The sequence below is a fragment of the Ascaphus truei genome, chromosome 6 (assembly GCF_040206685.1).
Source record: "Ascaphus truei isolate aAscTru1 chromosome 6, aAscTru1.hap1, whole genome shotgun sequence".
Classification (NCBI taxonomy): Eukaryota; Metazoa; Chordata; class Amphibia; order Anura; family Ascaphidae; genus Ascaphus; species Ascaphus truei.
In genome coordinates, this window is record NC_134488.1 from 69,703,365 (window position 1) to 69,724,572 (window position 21,208).

The window sequence follows — 21,208 nt, forward strand, 5'->3', positions numbered from 1 at the left end:
GGCCTGCACAACATACAGCCCGCGGGCCCCTGTGCGGCCCGCGATGACTCCGGTGCCGGTCGGGTGCCAGTTAATTAATTAAATGTAAAAAAAAAGTTTAAAAAATGGCGGCGATTCCCCTCCCGGCACGCATGCGCAGGGCCCGCTCCCCCCCTGCTCCCTCCCCCCCGCTCGCAACGTGGGACGGAGGGGAAGTAAAACAGCCAGCTCCTCTGCGGCAGAGGATTGGATGACTGTGGTGGAGCGTGCTGTGCGTGCGCATGAGCGCTCTCAAGTGCCCCCAACTCGCAAGACAAGTCACTACTGCAGCCAGGTACATGTCACTGCCTCACCTGGTGCTGTCCTGTCCTGTCCTCCATTGCGGTGCCACGCTGCTCAGTGTGTGTGTGTGTGTGTGTGTGTGTGTGTGTGTGTCCTAGGAATTATACATTCTTTTGATTTGAGGTGCAAGGGGGGGTGATTTGAGGTTGGAGGGGGGGGGTCATTGGAGGTGCAGGGGGGGTGATTGGAGGTGCAGGGGGGTGATTGGAGGTGCAGGGGGGTGATTGGAGGTGCAGGGGAGGGTGATTGGAGGTGCAGGGGGGGTGATTGGAGGTGTAGGGGAGGGTGATTGGAGGTGCAGGGGAGGGTGATTGGAGGTGCAGGGGAGGGTGATTGGAGGTGCAGGGGAGGGTGATTGGAGGTGCAGGGGAGGGTGATTGGAGGTGCAGGGGGGGTGATTGGAGGTGCAGGGGGGGGTGATTGGAGGTGCAGGGGGGGGGGGTGATGTGAGGTGCAGGGGGGGGTGATTGGAGGTGCAAGGGGGGAGAGTGATGTGAGGTGCAGGGGGGAGAGTGATGTGAGGTGCAGGGGGGAGAGTGATGTGAGGTGCAGGGGGGGAGAGTGATGTGAGGTGCAGGGGGGGAGAGTGATGTGAGGTGCAGGGGGGGAGAGTGATGTGAGGTGCAGGGGGAGAGTGATGTGAGGTGCAGGGGGGGAGAGTGATGTGAGGTGCAGGGGGGAGAGTGATGTGCGGTGCAGGGGGGAGAGTTATGTGAGGTGCACGGGGGGAGAATGATGTGAGGTGCAGGGGCGGGAGAGTGATGTGAGGTGCAGGGAGGGAGAGTGATGTGAGGTGCAGGGGGGGAGAAGGATGTGAGGTGCAGGGGGGTGGGATGTGTGTGGTGTGCAGGGGGGTATTGTGTGTTTGATGTGGAGGTGGAGTATTATGTGTGTGGGTGAGGGGGAAAGATGGGGGTATGAGAGATAGATGGGGAGTATCGCAAAGGTTGATAGTGAGGGGTTCTGGGGGAGATATATGAGGAGGATGATGATGATGAGAGGTGCTGGAGGAGAGATGATGATGATGATGATGATTATTTTATCCATGCGGCCCAATTTTTTTTTCCTTGGAGCAGTTCGGCCCTTCTCGCTTTACGAGTTGTGCAGGCCTGATTTACACAAACACACAGCAATAGAAGTCACGCATGTTGCAATCACAGCACGTTTGTGATCCCAATTTGCACCGGAGAGCTGTATTTAATTGTAATGCTGCTGAAATTTTTAAAATGAAACCTTTGGCTTGTGCATTGCTCAGCCTCCCTTTTTATATGAGATGACATTAGAAAAATATCCCTGTTTATCACAAGGGCATATTAAACTAAAGGTGTATGAATGGTTCTCATACTCATTAATTTCCCCCCACCCAACCTTTGCATGCGAAGGCTTTGCACAGCTACATTTTTTTTCCATAAAATTTTTATTGGATTCAATTCATTCTGAAAATGTCTCTTATGCAGTAAACGGATGCAATTTAAAGCCCCGTTAAGCACAATCTGTAAAATTCATATTGCGCAAGCTATCATTCCAGCCTTTCATTTACAGCACTGGTGGCCGTTTAAATGGAAATCATCCAATTTTTCAGATCACAATATTTTTGTCTGGCATGGCGCAGTCAGGCTTTAGCTTCCTAACAAACTCTATGAGGGCTGTGTATCAAATAGCATGTTATTATGAGGATACTTGATTTGTTGGAGGTTGCTGTGGTTCCTTTTAATAGACCAAAATGAGAGTTTTTCATAGATGTATTTGTAGTCACACTATCAAGTCCTCACAAGTCTATTCTACAGGTGTTCTGCAGCAGCAAAGAGGAAATAAGGAAGTGTTGGGAGAAATACACAGGGGATTAGCACCATGAGGTCTGTATCAATCTAGACAAAAAGGTGCGTTTAGACACTTTGCTCTGTCTTTTGGAGCAGAGCTGCGGTATACGTAAGAACAGATTCTTACATCCGAAGCAAAATTTTAGATTTTCACCACTACAAAGGTGGAGGATATTTTTGGCAAATAAAAGGCAAAAAGAATTATGTAGAGCCGCAGAATGTGATGCATCTCATTATAACCTGCACCATGTAAATCCTCCCAACTCCTCCTACTGACTCTCAGCCAGGTGCACGATGGGGCAGAGGCGCAGAATGTGATACATCTCATTATAATCTGTGCAACATGTAACTCCTCCCAACTCCTCCTACTGACACTCCCCAAGGTGCAAACTGGGGCGGAAATGCAGCATGTGATACATCTCATTATAGTCTGTGCACCATGTAACTCCTCCCAACTCCTCCTACTGACTCTCAGCCAGGTGCACGATGGGGCAGAGACGCAGAATGTGATACATCTCATTATAATCTGTGCAACATGTAACTCCTCCCAAACTCCTTCTACTGACACTCCCCAAGGTGCACGATGGGGCAGAGACGCAGAATGTGATACATCTCATTATAATCTGTGCGGTAAATAGATGATCATACATTAGATATATTAGCAGTGCAGAGTTCGAGATGGTGTATGTGTAAAGGGGAACTCTAGATACATTGGCACCAGACTATTTTATACATTTTCCCTACAAATAGCTCTACCGAAGCTTTAAAAAAGTGGCAGACCAAGCAATATCCTACATGCGGTTTTTTTATTATTATTTTAAATAAATCAGTTCTGTACTATGAGAAAATACTTGTAGCATTTAAAAAAAACAACTCTGAATTTTTTTATGTATTATAATGTAACAATCATTTTTTGTTTCTATAGCAACTATTTACAGAGTTACTTCTCCTTCCTCTTCTGAAACAGGCTCTGACACACCCCTTTTTGAGCCCAGCCCTCTCTCTAGCAGTGCATCAGTTGTATCTAGTGACTGCCTGGTCACATGATCTTCCCCACATAACTTTGCATCTTTGATCCTCTTCTGCTGCACAGCCAACCATTTATTAACTAGCGGGAGTTCAGTAGAGGAAGTGGCAGGAATGTGAAGAAACATGAGAATAGATGGTACTACTAATAACAATTATTAATAAGAAATAATGGTATTAGTTACTTTGAAATATTAGGAGTGGCCATGTGTAGATTAAGGGGAGGTACAAGAAAAGCTACTTGACACAAATATGATCAATCTGAAATCCAGAGAAAAAAACAATCACATTGCACTTGGTTCACAAAAGAAAGTAGGGAATATTACAAATGTTTTATGTATTTGAAATGGAAAGATACGTACATTGACGGGTACATGTGTTTTGGGAGATATACATTGTAATTCAACAGTGTTATGGATGCCATATCGCTAGTGTGTGGTAAAGAGGCAAAACGTGAAATCTTATATGTTTTTTTTTAATAAATCAGGTCTGTAGTATTAGATAATAGTGACTGTTTTGTTTTTTCAATATTTAATGCATTTTTTCATGAGTTTTAATATACTGAGCATCCTTTGATTTCTTAGCAGGTTTTAAAGATATTTGCAACACTTTCCTGTTTGTGATAATTTGTTGCCAATGTTCCCAGCAGTTTGAGCTGCAAACTGTAACAATAGATAATGTTACCCTAGTAATATCAGGTTACATTGTAGCTGCTGTATTACACTAAACAACAAAAAAGGTAGCGCTAATAGAAAACTACTAAGAAATGGCCAGCAGCCTATGATATAATTCTAACACCCTAGATCAGATAAAGAGTAAGCAAGAAAGGGTTATATCTGTGGCGCTTGGCAGATATAACCCTTTCTTGCTTGCTGTATTACACTGACTGAAGGATTGTTTGAAACTGCAAGGCGGCCATTTTGTTAGGCACACAATCAAGTTTTTTACAGATTTATAACAGAAGCACCAAACGATTGCCAGCTTAGGTAAGTATTTCAAATTACAGTATACATTGTCACATGCTTTACACATTTAAAATAAAAAATAAAAAGATTTTGAAAAGAAGGAATGCAGTATTGCTGCTTTAACACAGAAAATATCAGCCTCTGCAGTATTACCTAAAAGGATATATCACTCACGTTCTCCCAATGTTTCTACTTCAATGCTGGGGCTGTAGTTCCCATAATCCTGTGATGAAGATGTGCGGATTTGGAAAACATAGACAGTGCCAGGTTTCAGGTTGTGAACAGTCACAGCTGTCAGGGGTGTTTTCACTGTAGAGTAACTCTGGTCTCTTTGATCCTGTGACAGAACAAAACGAGACACATTTAAAATGATGGCAAGGCTCTGCCTCTGCCTCTGATCTCCAGTTTTGAAACCTTTGCTGCATTATAACGCTCATGCATAGAACAACTCGGCAAGTCATTCAGATACAATGAATGCGGTGCCAATGCACACGCCCTCTCAAAAAGCGACGCGCTCCTTTTAACCCTTTCGGTGCCACGCCCCTTTACGGCCCTCACGATAACCGTGGTCTCTCTGTCACTGATGACGAAAGGGGAGGAGTCCTGCTTCCGTTCCACGTCCTTACAGATCGCGTTCAGCGCAGAACGCCACCTCCCCTAGAGAAACTAACTATACGGGGCGCCTTGGGTGCCAGACCCCATTATGAAGTAGCTGCATCTCAAGGGCACCCAAAGGGTTAAAACACAACCCTTTAACATACACATTTCTATTGCTAAGGGATGGCAGGGCTCCGTAATATTTTGCTGCCATTTCGGCCATTTTGATTTGGCGATGAAGTTTGGTTCGATAAACAAAAAAAAGAATTGAAGTTGCAGGCTGGTATTTCGCCACTTTAAAAAGGCGAAATAATGAATCTTGAACAATGTGTCCTGTCTCCCTAAAACTTTTGGTGCAATCGAAATATTCACAGATTTTTTTCAAACTTTTTGGAAAGTTCGATTAAAACAGGGGCAAAAAAAGTCTCGCCAGATTCGCACAAGCGCAACAGGGACGGGTGTGCTATATTCAGTTAAGTAAGCTTAGTATGTAGAGGGGTCTAGCCTTGTAAGTAAATGTATCAAAATTACCCAGCTGCGCTACTGGGGAAAATGTAGAAAAATTAACAGCAACAGTTTTATTAAAGAAATATGTGTGTCTTTCTTTAAATATTCGTTTGGGGGTTTCTTTGCATGAGAATTGCACAAGGATTGCCATGATTCTTCTATATCATATATTAAAGTCTCATAGCTGCATACATTGGGCAAATAAACAACACAAGGTTTATCAAGGAACAGAAAAAGTCATTGTTTTAATAGGATTATTATTTTCTTAAAATGTGGCGTACCACTTTTTGTCCCAGTTTTGCAAGCGGGAGACATTTATACATTTCCACTTATAAAAACCTGCTGGCTGTAGGATGTCTGTTATTGAAGATGCAGTCCCACACGAACAACTAATACTGATATGTTATATTTGTTAAATCATAGTGATTATGATTGATGCCTTTTATATAAATTATCATTATATATAATGTATAAGTATTTAATACGGTAGGCATAAGCTTATAGGGGTCCATGTTAAAATGGATGAGAAGTAAAGAGTGGCATACTATGCTTATTTGCATGTCATTACCCAGAATCCCTGGCTGCAGTGGAAGCACTGTTTGCTAAAGCTACGGCCCCAATGCCTGCGCTGCACGCCTGCCTGCCGGGCTGGTAGCGCGTGCAGCCGAGCTCCCCGGTCTGCAGTGGAAAAGACAGGGGGGGTGGGGGGAGCGTGACGGGGCGCCACCATGACATCACCCGGCAGGTTCGCCCTCATTTGCTGAACCACCGGGGGGCGTGGCCTAGCGCTCCGTCACTAGAGCTGATTACAATTTTCATGTATGCCTGAAAAACTCGCCACGCAGCGCGGCAGCCGCCCCTCACAACGGGCCCGGCCCCATTGAGGGGTGGCTCTTGTGCAGCAGCCAGCGGGGACCAAGCCTAAGTGAGAATGAGGAAAGACAGGGTTGCTGACCTGTCTGAGACATGACAAGTGGTATTTTATTTACTAAATAAAATGGGAACTTGGTCTCGGGAGTCATTTTAATTCCCTAATCTTCAGCATTTTAAGTACTCTGCTCCGTCTCTCCCATATCCCAGTTTATGGAACTACAATCTATTGATTTTTTTATTGGAAAATGTCCCATACAACTTTATTGTACAAAATACTTTGCTTGACTATTTTTCCCATTATACATTTCCCATTGTAAGGGATCGTAGTTCCACCTCTTCACAATCTTGTGTACATTGTTTGCATTTCTTATATATCCCTTGTATGCCTCTTTATATGGTTCATATGCATGGCGTTTCCTTATTAGCACTGTCAACTCCAGTGATTTTCAACCCGGGTTCTGCGAGCACCCCTCAGGGGTACCGCCGCCGCCAGGGGGGGGTGGGGGGAGCTGGGACAACTCTCCTAGCTGTCCCAGGCCCGGCGGCACGGGACAACCCACGTAGCAGTGACCCGGCAGCACCCCAGCTCAGCAGCAGCGGCAGCCACCTACGGTAGTCACTGCGATCCTTTCTCTCCCTCCTATCTGCGCTGGAAGTCGCGTTCACCTTCGGGCTAACAGGAGGAGGGAGCTTCGGATCGGTGCAGCACCATAGGCCCCAAAGTAAGAGCGTGCGCTCTCTGCAGTTTTCACTGTAGGGATTTTGCCACGCGCCCTTAAAAAAATAAAATAAAAAAATTGTGTGTGTAGAAGAGAGAGGGGCAGTGTGTGTGTGTGTGTGTGTGTGTGTGTGTGTGTGTGTGTGTGTGTGTGTAAAAGAGGGAGGGGCAGTGTGTGTGTGTCAAAGAGAGAGAGAGCGTAAAGGGGAGAGCTTGAGAGGGGGAGAGTGTGTGTGTAGAAAAGAGAGGGAGCATAAGGGGGAGAGTATGAGAGGGGGTGAGTGTGAGGGGGAGACGGAGCATAATGGGCAGAATTTGAGGGGGAGAGAGCATAAGAGGGGAGTGTGAGGGGAGAGAGACGGGGAGAGATTGAGGGAGGGACACGAGACGGGGGGGCAAGAGTCGGGGGAGAGGGTTGCGGTTCCCCAGAATTTAACAATCTAATTCTGTGGTTCTTTAACCAAAAAAGGTTGAAAACCACTGGTCAACACCATTGTTATTTTATGGAACACACAATAGATGCCGCAATCAAATCACCCTTGTGTGATTAAATAATCAGTTAACCAGAGGTCAAGGTAAAAGGTAACCCTCTGGTGGTGCTACCGACCCAAAGGAATAATATGACTAAAAAGGAGGGAGAGTAGGGTCAAAAAGGTGCACTCAAATGCTGAATTATGAAAAATAGAAATGGACTTTATTAACAAAGAGTATAAAAAACACAAAAGACAGACCCACACAAATATTTTGACACAATAGATGCCGCAATTTGTGTGGGTCTGTCTTTTGTGTTTTTTATACTCTTTGTTAATAAAGTCCATTTCTATTTTTCATAATTCAGCATTTGAGTGCACCTTTTTGACCCTACCATTGTTATTTTATTTAACTTTTTTTTAAATAACCTTTTAATCAGCTGTAGTTAACCTAACAATCCACCTTCAAAGGATTTAACCTTTTGTTTGAGTCATTTTAAGCTACCTACTTGGATTCCCCCCCCCCCCTAACTACAATGTCCAACTGTCTATTCTGTATATCGTTTGTTTTGTTCAAGGCTAGGTCGTTGTTTTTACGTTCTGGTCTCTTTAGGATATTCTGTTTGTTTTGTGCGAGTAACTGTCTGGTTAGACACCATGTCGTGTCCGCAAATAATTTTGCTATGTCCGTCTTAACCTTCTTCTACAGGGAATTAATGAGCCATCCCCATCTCTGGAAGAATTTTTTGGTCCTAAGCTTTTTGGAAGTTAGTATCTATTCTGTCCACACTCATCAGTTTAAATACAGTAGATACGATTTAATGATGTCTAGTGTTGGGGGTGATGGTGATATTCAATGCAACATGACTGCTTTTCTGGATGCTAACAACACTGTTTCAGATGCTTTTACTGCTTTAGTTGTATTACAGTAACTTCCATATCTGACCATGGTTCTCTGACCATGGTTCTATATTGGCGAATTACAATAGCATTGGGCTCTTAACTTTTGTGATTTTGAGGGTTGGAACTACTGTACACTTTTAAAGCTGCAGACCAAGCAATATTCATGTGTGTGTGTTTTTTTTTTTTAAATAAATCAGTTCTGTACTATGAGAACATACTTGTAACAATTTTTATTTTATTTTAAACAACCTTGAATTACAGTACATGTTTAATGTATTATAATGTAACAAAGCTTTTTTAGTTTCTTTAGCAACCATTTACAAAGTCACAGACAATGAGTCAATACTCCTCTGCAGCCATTTAGTGAACCCCCAAGCTAAATCTTTGCAGATCGATCACAGGAGAACGGATCAATCAGCAACTTGACTAATTACTTATCATTGTGTGGATTGTATTGACGCACATATTAAATGGACATTTAAAAAAAAAATTTAAACAGCAGCTTGGACTGCTGCTTTACCTGAGCAAGTGAGTCAGATGATGAGCAGGTTTGAGAAAATTAAGCAATTCCATACAGGACTTACACTTTTACAAACCTTAAAACATGCTTCACAGGTTATTTGGCATAAAATGTTATAATGCAACATGGTTTTACTCTAATTCATGCACAACATAAAGTCCTAGGTGGATTATATCATTCAAATCGCTTGTAGTATCATGTAAGAGGAAAACAGAATAATTGTAAACATACAAAGCAAAAGGGATCTGCGGTTTTCTTATACAGTACATGTATCTCCAACAAAAGAATTTGCTTCTTAGCCTATCTGCACTGATTTGTAATCTGTTGAAAGCGCCATCCATAATTAACAGCGTCTCACGGCCAACGAGATGTGACATCTTTCCAGTGCTGCCTGTAATTTATTTGGTGACCCTGGCAGAAGCTGGATGGGACCTTTCCCAAGTGAGAACTGATAAAACCAAAAGAGGTATGAGATTGCATGTAATCTCCGCAGCCACACTCTGCTTGTCTCATGCCCTATATCAAACCACTGCAAACAATGCTGATTGCCAAAGCACCAGATCTGTCTACTCTGCCACTTTTAGTTAACACCTTCAATGCTGTTGAGTTGGGTTTCTACAACACCATCTATAATTGTGCTGTATTTGCTAATGGTCAAGCTCTAGTCCTGGAGAAATATAGATCCATTGCAGTTCATGATGTCTTTTAAGAACCAGCAGGCATATTTTCATACTGCATGTGTATATTGTACCCACTGCTTTTGATATCTCACAAAACCCCTTCTGTAGATGCTAATGGTCATGCTCTAGTGCAAATATAAATCTTAGAAGTTGGAGATCAATCATAGATGTTTGCCAGAGACTCCATCATGGCGATTGCCATCAAGAATGGCCTGCTTCACCTTCAATAGAATAGACAGTTTTCTGTGGCTGCGAGTTTATGAGCAAGGGTTGGGCAGAAGAAATTAATGGTAATTAGCATCATGACTGATAAATGATAATGATCTTTACAGCTCATGTACAAGCACATCTATTGTCATTTGTGTATTGTATGTTAATCCAATAGAAAGGCTGGCAAAGAATACACTCAATACGATTTATAAGTCATTAGAAGTACATTACAACTTTGGGAATAAGATGGAAATGAAATATCATGCAGTGTGAAGAAATGTGAATAATATGAATAATAACAGCTCACTTTCAACGTGACTAAAAACGATTCTACTAAGAGAGACACAAAAATACTGTTGGGGTTTCTAAAAATAATGATAACAGCTGATCCCTGCAGTCATTCCTGTAACTCATACCAAACGCAATTAGGGAAATATGCAGTACCTGTGGGATAGGGCTCTCCTGTACACTGGGTTATTACAGTGGGAATTAGGACATGCATTGCACAAAAATCAATGTTTAAAGCACTATTAAACTCTGCTTCCTTAAATCCTATGTTCTTGATGACGGGGTAAATTTGGAAGTATACTGAAATACAGTACGCCTTGTTGCTTTAGTAGTGCAGTTTAGTATTAGTCGTTACCTGTAATTTAATTGTATTATCTATACAACATGTAATTTATAGTCTCAATTTTATAACATTCAGTTAGCCCAATCGGCACAAAACGTACAAAATATGAAGCTGATCTACTAGATTAAAGCACCTTCTTTATTACAGATGTATACAGTAACTCCTCCATTGCCAAAGCAACAGCAAAAGGTTTTACCCCCGCCTGCAACGTAAAAGTTGGTTTTTACTGGACAAATCTTTATGCATTTTATGGTTTGTTAAAGTCTTTGCTCAGACTTTCATATAATCCTATGTTCAATTTGAACTCTGCCATCCTGCTACGAATGTGCCTTGCGATGTTACTGTGATATCGTAAACCCCACTTAATCTGTGGTTTCATTCCTTCTGCTGCAAATGTCTTCACTGTACTACAAGAAGCAGGAAAACCAAGCAGGCTTGGAGCAGATTAAGCCGTCTGTACAGTGTATTTCACTGTATCTTTGTGTCGTTTTGCAATTCTTGGGTTTCTGTAAACACAGGCTCTTTATAATAATCCAAACGTGCTAACAATTGTTATCGAGCAGTATATCTCTGCATATATAATTTCACAGCCGGAATAAAATCCATTATAAACAGCTAAAATGTGCTAAAGGCACCTTAATAAATATAATTGTATTTATATAGCGCCCAACATGTACGCAGCGCTTTACAACATTACAATAGGAGGTAAATACATTACAAACGATGGGAATACGTGCAACAGGTAAAAGACAACATTAGGAGAGATTGATCCAAAGAGCTCACAATCTAAGTATTATTGGAGGTCATAATGTGGTGAAATACATCTTCACCTTTCCATTAATAATTGTCACCCTTTTCCACATCCCAGAGACGACCTTTAGAGATAAACAAGTCCTGTTATGCTGAGGACCCGGCAGAGCGTGCGAGTCACTTCACCGCGGTCTGCAGTCAACTTTTTTCGGCGCAGGAGCATGGCCAAAACGGGTCGGGGGGTGCGGCCATTGAGCCCGGGGGGAGCGGCCATTGAGCCCGGGGAGAGGGGTGGGGGATGTTGTGGGTCCGCTGGAGAAGTGGGTGGGTGGGTTGTGGGTCCGCTGGAGAGGGGGGTGGGTTGTGGGTCCGCAGGGGGGGGTGATACAAGGGGGCAGAAAGATCGGGTGCTGTAAAGTTCCCCCCCCCCGTGTGTTTGAGAGAGGAAGGGAGATACACCGGGGCTGCGCGTTACACACACACACAACACACACACATTTATACACATCACCGGGGCTGTGCGAAACACCCACACACACAACACACACACATATATACACATACACACACATACACACACTTCCCCCCCTACCTTTTGGACCTGGGGGAAGCTCTGACAGCTCTAGGAAGGTACAGCCCCCGGTGCTTCCAGGCTCACCAGCGCACCACGTGACACGTCACCGCTCGGGATCACAATCCTCTTGCATCCTCTGCCGGCTGACGCGTCACAGTGCGTAGTGAGCCTGGCAGTGAGGAGGGACTGGGGCCGACTCGGGAGGAAGTCATGGGCAGGTGAGTGATGCACACGCGGCCGCGCGCCGCCGGATGCAGCAGGACCGCAGCCTTAGTAATACAAACATACAGAGGATACAGTAGGTGCACCATATCTTTATTTACTGATTCAGTTTCTTAAGGATATTATAATAAATAGCTGTAAAAACTCTTCACGGTGTCTCTCAAACAAAAAGTAATAGGAATCCATGAAGGACAAATTACACACACATTTACCAACATCTAATTATAATGGGGCATAGAGTTCAACAGTGCTGACAGCCGTTTCATATCGCTGACCCAAAGAGCTTACAGTCTAATAATTGGGATGTAGGGCAGAGGGAAATACATTGGGTTTCCTAAGGCCACAGGGAGCAGGCATTTGGACTAGAACCAAGCGGCCTCCATCTCCATGCCATCATTCAATCAAGATTCTCAAAGAACTTTCTGTAGAACTGCAGGACTGTGGTGAACTAAATTTAGACCAGAGTTAAAAAAAAACAAAAAAAAACAAGGATTGGAGGAGCATGTAGTTACTGGGGTTCTTGTACCTCACCCTGACTTTACAGGTATTCACTATTACTGCATTCCTAGTTAGCTTCAATCCACAGCTGACCAACTACTCTCCACCCCAAGGGTGGCTGCACTTTTTAGGACTGACTTTCCACTCTGCATGTCACTACCAATATTTCGCTATCTACATGCGTGATCTTCTACAAGGTTGGCAGTGCAATTTCTTCTTGCAAATTAAGGCCATCTCATTTCCTAAATGATCCACCATGATTAGACCTTTAGCTTTGATATTTGATTTGTACAACTCAAATTGGATATGCAGTTATGCCTTGGAAATACGATTATACATAATAGGAAAAGTTCAGTATTGATTTGGCCACAGCTTGTCACAGCTAATTAGTTTATTGTTCTGCATAACTAAAGGACGCATTCATTTCCAGAGGGCTGTGTTTTCATCTTAATGTAATAATTTGTGTTGATAAGACTCCAAATTCTTCTGTTACACATGTTTATGAAACGGTTCTTCACTTCTCAGGCATTTCATAGGTTATTAGCCTCGTAGCTGCCTGTAATCCATGGCTAGGGATGATGCTTCCTGCAATTTAGTTGGTTCTCTAATATGTTAATTGTATGAAATCCCCGGCTTGGAATGTGCACTGAAATTTGACTGGTTGCAGCAGATATGCAAGTTGTGTGTAAGGAAAAGCTAGGAAAGAGGTTAGGAATGAATCTTGAGGGTCTACGGATGAAGCAAACTTTACCGTTTGCTTTGCCGTGACCGCGCCGATCGTGGCCCAGAAGTTTTATCGCTGCGGGAGATCCCCTTCAGAAGCATGGACCCCACCGCAGCGTGATCGCTGCAGATACTGTCCCCAGCGCCACAGACTTTTGCTTCTTGGTCTGCAGTGCTGGGGACAGTTAGGCTTTGGTTCCACTGCGTCCGGCGGCCCTCGCGGCTGTGCGGCAGCAGACCACCAGCCCCTTTCCTCTAGTGTGGAGGTCCCCGCTGGCTCCTTACTACTTGGCTGACTGCGTGCTGTGACGCGTCAGCCGGCCGATGCTGCAAGCTCCTAGTGATTTGCAGCTCTGACTCGTCACGTGGTGCGGCAGTCAGCCAATGAGGGAAGGAGGGGAGGGAAGGAGCTAGATGGGAGGCGGCTTGGGAGGGGAGCAGGGAAGGAGCTGCGGGGGGAAAAGTGTGTATGTGTGTGTATGTGTTGTGTGTATGTGTTGTGTGTGGGGGTGGTGGTGGGGGGGTGGGGGGGTGGACGGCACCACGGCACCATGATCTCAGACCTGGCACAGTTTTACCACGCCCCCCCCCTCCCACTCCCGCATCCCTCCCACTCCCGGCTCCCTACAGACCGCATATCGCGATCAATTGCCTGTCAGCGCGCCGCCTGTCTGCAGTGCGGGCGTGCTGACTGAGGAAGCGGGGCCTTAGCCTAAGTCTTGTAACATCTGTATGTAGAAAGAGGTGAATGTGCTGAAATTGCGATTTGTGTTTCCACCCCCCCCCCCCCAGAATGTTTGAAAACATTTGAAAATTCTCGAATATTTGCATATTTTTCTGAATTTTCAAATATTCTCCAATTTTCCATACATGTTTCTGGGGTTTTTTTGGGGGGAGGGGGATTTCCAATATATTCTCTAATTCTCAATGTTTTGGTAATCTTTGAATATTCTCTAATTTTCTACGTTTGTTAAGATTGTTTTTTGTTGTTGAGAATTTTCAAATATTCTCCAATTTTGGAATACAAATGAAAAAAAAAACCTGGCAAAAGTAAACATAAAACATTCGCTTATCTCTAGGTCTATAAAAGAGTATGGAAATAAATTGGTTCTGGAAAAGGGCAGATTTATAGTAGCTTATGATGCCTTCTAATGAACTAACAAGAGATGTTAAACTGTTAACCTGTTTACCTGTACCTTGCAGGTCCCTATTCTGATGTTCTGCCCAGGTGTACAGTAAGCTCCTCGGAGCAGGGACTCCTCTTCCTTAATGTTACGTTTATGTCTGAAGCACTTATTCCCATGCTCTGTTATTTATATTATCTGTTATTTATTTGATTACCACATGTATTACTACAGTGAAGCGCTATGTACATTAATGGCGCTATATAAATAAAGACATACAATACAATACAACACTAACGATGAAGAAAAGACATGCAAGGCTTTGAATGTTCAATCCTCTTTATCCTCTTTAACCTATAAAAAAAACTCTTCTCAGTCTACTAAATGACCTATGATTGCTCTAATCGACTAATGTATTTATGTCTCTGCCTGATGTAGTATGATTTTAGTGTTTGTTTTTTAAATGAAGAATATTTAAGAAGCTGGGAGCCTCGGAAGAAAAGCTTTATTCTTTGTAGATTCTGATCATACTCGTTAAACACCAAAGTATGTAGCTTGAAAAGAAAAAAAAATAGGCTTCTTGCCTTGTATTTGAGATGACCTTTTGGTCAGGGATAGGATTGAAACGTACCACAAGAACCATGCCACCAGAAAATCTTCTGCTGTGATAGCTAGTGGCTGGTGGAATCTATTCAGTCTGTTGACTTTTGGATGGTTTGCTAAGTCTGACCTTTTCTTTCTGGAGTTACTCATTGACTTGTAAGTCTATTGAGTATAATGCTTTGAATTTGAACTATGCAGAAGCCGTGCTGGCATTTTTGCTAGTGTTTTTAATTTTTGAATGTGCTCCACCATAACGTTTTGCTGGGCTACAAAAAAAATAATACATGACTAGTGTACAGAATTTTCCAAGATCAAACGCCTCATGTCTGCAATTGTGAAGAATCTTTAAACCTGATTAAATCGCATTGCTTTTTGATGAATTGCACCTTGACAACAGAAGTAATTATGTGTAGGTGGAAGTTGCATTATTAATTGCATAGCAGTGTAATATCCGATTTCAATAACTACAAAACACAGCACAATACAAAAAAAATATATGTCTCCATGACTACACTTTGGAATTAAAATGCTGATGAAAACCTGATGTAAGAAAACGGTATTTTTGCAATACCTGCAATTATAGTAGTGTCAGACTTTTTTTTCCCTGAAATGTTTAGGCGCCTGGAACACTGCAATCATTGTGAATATTAAATACTACTCTACGTAGGTTGCGCCTTTTTTCTGCTTGTTTTTTGGATTTTGTTTTATGTTTCTAGATTTTTTTTAATATATAATTGGAAACCCCTTCGTGCAGACTCCATGGATACAATCAATCTAAATGCCCCTTCAACAACCTTTAATGGCATTTGCACGTTGGATGAATCTACCCCTTAGAAGCCAAGCTCACAATACCTGTTCATAGTACTTAATTTCATACTCCGTGTTATTGATGAATGGGTAAGCCGGCTCCTGCCACGACAAGGTGATGCTTTTCTGATTGACCTTATCTGCACGGATATCAGTGATCAAAGACAGTGCTGGAAAGAAGAGAGAGAGTATGAGACAAAGTGAGGAGCCAGGTTTATGCACCTGTATTATCAACTCTACCACCAGGCAGTGGTTGGACGGAGTTCAGATAGGAGTTACAGGAGCAGACTTAATATACCATATCTTATTATAATTCCAGTTTTACTGCTTTCATAGCTTTCTTATTTGGAGCAATGCATTGCAGGCCATTCAAACTGAGAAAACCTATCTTTAAAATGGATTTTTGCAGCGTCCTCGTCTCCCATCCAATTTGCCAGTGCAGTACTGAATTTAACTCACATGCTACAGGCGCTGGCAGCCAACTCACTTATTTCCCTGTGCTAAATGAGGTATCCAAAGTACAGAAAAGCCATTAGTCAACATATTATTGGAGATAACTAGCTGATCCTATCATGGCATGAGAGAGTTCACATAATATGTGACAGAGACTTTGTTTCGTGTAATAAGATGGCAAAGAAACATGACAGACAGCAACGGGATTTTAACTGTCCTCTAAAACGATGTGATTTTGCTTTTGCTGAAGACTATTTCTGAAGACTTCGTCAACAATATTCGTTTCATAGCATCAGCTTCTACTGTGGAGCTAGCAACTGTGATCCTGCCGCTGACAGCAAAGGTTTACACTTTAAAGTAGTTATGTACAGTAAGTGTTGTTACAACATACAGATACTGCGCTGGCTTATAGGACGGAGTACAATTCCTGCGGGCAGCAAAGAACAATGAGGCCATTTTATAAAATTCCCCTTTGAGAGAAGTTGAAATAAACTGGATATAAATAAAAATGACATCATACAACAATGATTATGTACACACAGAATGACCTGGTTTTGTGGTGGACATAGTGAAACATTATTATTGCACCATGGTGCTATTTTTAGCTCTGGGGACCCGCAGTACCTGAGACACTTACTGGTAAAGTTACCTGTGTCTCTCCCTCTGCAGGGAAAACAATATAACTGTTAAATCTGCAGCATCACCCGGGTCAATAGGAGGCCACAACAGATCCCATCGGACGGCCATTAAAAACTCTTTTAAAAACCAAGAAATGATACTGGTATCTTCATTGGTAGGTATCTTGGCAACCGGGGGGAGAGAGGGTGGTCCCCGCAGCTGAAATGAACATGGTTCAACTCTGAAGGACCGCCTGGGTCTCATCTTTTAAAAAAAGGGGGGCTGGGGACAGAATTGCTGCTTTCAGTTTTATATGAAACCAGTGTGAAATGTTTGCCGTGAGATCCAGTGTATATTATTCACATGCTTTGTAGGCACATAAGCAATACATGTGAGGCGTCCATTTTCTTTGTGAAGTACTGCACTATGGCTTCACTAATCCAGCCAATAACCCTGGAGATTTGTGTGTAAAAGTTTCTTGGGTGAACTTCCATAGCTTTCCTTGTCTGTTTAGATGTGCCTGTGTTGCATGTCAAAAAGCAATAAAGAACAATTAAAAGTCAGGCGTAAATAAAAAATGGCTGTACTTTGATTGAAAAAAACCTTGTGGTAGTGTTGAAACGTTACCAGTTCCAGCTGTGTGAATGCAAAAATGCATTCGACTAGACAAGGGGTGCTTATGTCCAGTCCTCAAGACCCCACAACAGGCCACATTTTAAGGCTATCCCTGCTTCAGCACAGGTGATGCAGTCTTCGACTGAGCCACCTGTGCTGAAGCAGGGATATCCTGAAAACCTGACCTGTTGGGGAGTCATGAGCCCTGGGGTTGAGAACCCTGAATTAGACTACAGTCACTATATTTATTGACAACAATAAATGAATCCTATTGGCATGCCATGTACAACCTAGCTCATGTGGATGTATGTGTGAGAAGGGTCAACAACAAAATGGCCACCCTGTTATCTCTCATCTCCCAACACTGCACTGATGAGTAGGAACACCCCCCTAAATCCTCACACAACACCACTATTCTTGTGCCACCATGATTACTAATAAAAGGTCTTTACACCTAAGGAGCCGTTGGTCAATTGTACCTAGAAAAATGCACACATTTAGCAAAAATTGCACTTTAACAATACAGTGTAAAACGTGTCCAAAAATATGTAAATATTACATTTTAGATTTAAAAAAAACGAGAAGAGTTGCACCACATACAAAATAACAAAAGGTTAACAAAAAAGATCAGATAGTTTATAAAATAAACATGAATAAACAGAAAACCTATATATTACTACAGTAAGTGAGGCTGTTGTGACCAAGTGCCTCAGCTGTCTAATGGTAGGTTACCCATAGGATTATGAGGAGACAATGTGAGATCGACACATATGCACGTATAGCCCGAGATGGATCATCAAACGTGTGGGTCTCACAGACACACATTTTATACCCAACAATTCTTTGTTCTCTGCAGAGAGAAAACAAATCCCTGTCGGGGTTTATAGGAGTGTGTTCTGGCAGTCATCTGTCACTTTCCCCTAGTTATGGACAGTTTTATAACCTTGGGTGTGGGAGAAGACAATTATTTAAGGTTGAATTTAATCAGAGAGAATAAATATTCAATAGCTCTCTCCCAGTAGTTACCAGATGCATTTTACCAGTGGCAGGATATTTAGGGTAACCACTTAGGCCCAGAGCCATAAAAGGGTGCTAAGCCTTTAGTTCCATTTATATGAATAGGGAACTGAGGAGTGCTAAAGCTTAGCAACCTTTTGGGGAACTGGGCCTTAGTGGGATACATACACACTGTAATAGGGTTCTTTGGAACCTTGATGGTGAAATTAATTACCTGTTACATACCACAGTACAATAGTGTCCTATTAATTACAGCGTTATGAAGACCGACTATGGTCACAGATTACAGACTTATAAGTGACACTACTACAGGTTGCACAAAGCTAGTGATATGCCCACATTATTTTAATTCATGTTGGCCTGCAATAACAAAGACACATCTGTCCTCCAGGTAACCTTAATGATCCAAACTTTTACGACCTCCTTTGAAGTTACAGAACAGGCAGAAAGCAACCCCCACAGTAACACATCCTGATTTCTGTACAGTAGTTACTTACTCCAGCGGTGCGCAAAGTGGGAAGGCATTCGTTGCGGGGGGCGCGGGGTTTACAGAGGCCCCGCACGCTTCCCGGAAGGCACTTAAATTAATGCCGGGGGAGCTGCAAGGCCTCTATCAACTTCTACTTACCTTGATTCAGACACTCCTGGTGACGCGTCGCCATGGCTAGGCGGCGTCAAAGAACGCCGCGGATGTCTGAATCAAGGTAAGAGGGGTGGCGGGGAGAGGCGGAACGCCAGCAGGGGGGCGCAGGGGAAAAAGATTGTGCCCCCCTGGCTTACTCCACTGTCTAGTGTCATAAGAATAAAAAGTCACAGACAATTAGTTAGAATACTGTAGTCCTGTTTCCTATGAGAAAGTGTTTCCATAATTGTGTAGTTACCCCTTTGGGGACTACCAAGTAAGCGGTAATGGCCTTAATGAGTTTACCTGGTGGGGTCACTACGGTATTGTACCTCCCATCATGTGATAGGATGACTGTGCAGAAGGGATTGCCACTAATTGTCTTGTATATATAGCTCCACCCTATGTGCTAGACGCAGATTCCTCTGAGTTCTGCAGAGGGCCTCATCGTGAGTCCTGTAAATATGTTTAAGTGTATAGATAAGTATATTGAGTGTCCTGTCCCTGTTTATTGTTTTCAGCTAAGGAACATGCGGTATATACTGTAGTTAGCGCTTATAGTAATGGCCCAAGATTTTTCTCATTCAGGAAGAGGAGTGAACACGTGCTTAGTAGGAGTTCTCAGAGGAGAAGCTGCGGGGCATACTTGGATCGGTCCCACCGGAAGGTTCTTTGCAAACTCCTGATCCAATATGCATGGACGAAGTATGCAGTACACAGTAAGGGGGTACTGATCCCACAAAGCAGAGTGTATTCGCAGTAGGTGGCCACTTGAAATGGGGCATCATGGACGGTATGCAGCAAATTGCCAATCTAACTATTGCTAAGGGAAACAAGCAAGAGTACCTTCCCAGTGTAGGAGTGAGAGCTACCACAGGGAAGAAGCACAGAGTAATTTTATGAGTAGCTAACAGTTAATATGTTTAATGTGAAGTATGTCTTTGTGTGTCAAGCCGTATAAATGAATATGAATAAAGCTCTTTTTCTTATAAAATTACCTGGTGCCCATCCTTATTCTATCTTCATATCCATGCCCAGCCTGCATGGATCGAGCAGGTATGAGAGTCTGAGAATTGCCATGTATATAGTACAACTCAATGTAAACTCTTTTATAGCCGGGCAAGGAGGGTTACAAATGTATTATTCGTAACTTAAAGAATACACTGCCACAAAAAGGGTTAACACTCTCTATGCTAGAGCAGGGCTGTATGCCTTTTTCTGTTAACCTTGTGGTTACCATACTGCTCACAAAATGTAACATATCTTCTGTGGAAATCCTTTGAGATATAACACTGGAGCAGCGATAGTATTGATATTGTAAAGCTACAATGCTGCTTTAATCAGATGTTGCAACAGAGCTTCCAATACTATTACTGAACAATGCACCTGAGTTGTCTAATTGTATACAGATCAATAAATGGGTGTAAAATTTCCCCAAGCCAGGAAAAGACCACGTCACAACATACTGAATAGAGATCTGTACCACTTAGTGAAGTATGTTAGGGTGCCGTTTACTCATTTTTGCCCATATGTATTAACTAGTGTTTTGAGGAGTCAAGAGGACGCACTTGGCAAGACTTAAGCATTGCATATGTATCAAATTCAGCATCTCTGCCCATAATTTGTTTTTTGCATGTATTGGTGTTAAACACTCTTTCTATTCTTACGTGCCTTAATCCTCCCTGGCTAATGACCCACGTCGAATGTAACAAACTTGATTAACCAGCAAGCAAGCAGAAAAGGAAGCCATGCACTTATTATAATTAGATATATCAAATTCTATGTCTCTGTCCTTCATTTTATTGCCATTTTCTCAGCATCAAAAACTCTGCCATGTCAGAGGTGATGTAGACATCCTTCGCTAACGATCTGCATCTAATTTAGGAAACATCATTAACAAGCTTATTACATTTGACAAGTTCTTTAAAAAAAAAAAAAAAAAATATGCCAGACCCAACTTTTCTTTACGTTGATAAACAGAATCAAATTAGTAGATTTTTATGAACTCTAACATACAGTATCTATAAATTCTCAAATGACCAGCGTTTGCCCTGAAACATCAGCATCTGTATGAGGCTCATGTAAAACCAGCCAAGTGAAATACTGATAAATTGCTTTTGACAGGCAAGGGGGGTGCTGGAGGGAGTACTGTAAAAGCTGGCAGTCACTCTCTTAATTCTACAAGCTTCCTTTCACACCAGTGCTGTAATAAGCATATAACCGCTGAAAAAGGTTTATTGCATGCCTTTGAAATGCAAAAACCCAGTGGAAATACTAGTGTTGGTTCTTGGGGAAGTCACTTTCTCTCCCTATGCCTCAATTACTGGGATTCGATTGTAAT

At 42.6% G+C, this 21,208-nt stretch overlaps 1 protein-coding gene across 3 annotated transcripts in view; it reads right to left on the reverse strand.

The window, feature by feature from the left end:
* Nucleotides 1-21,208, reverse strand: part of EPHA10 (EPH receptor A10) — a 304,331-nt gene that overhangs the window by 51,910 nt on the left and 231,213 nt on the right. For all 3 annotated transcript variants that reach the window (XM_075604750.1, XM_075604752.1, XM_075604751.1), the window contains exons 6-7: nt 15,588-15,712; nt 4,307-4,469 (exon numbers count right to left, since the gene is read on the reverse strand). In XM_075604750.1, the coding sequence (XP_075460865.1) occupies nt 4,307-4,469; nt 15,588-15,712 (288 nt within the window). The remainder of the gene's footprint in view (nt 1-4,306; nt 4,470-15,587; nt 15,713-21,208) is intronic.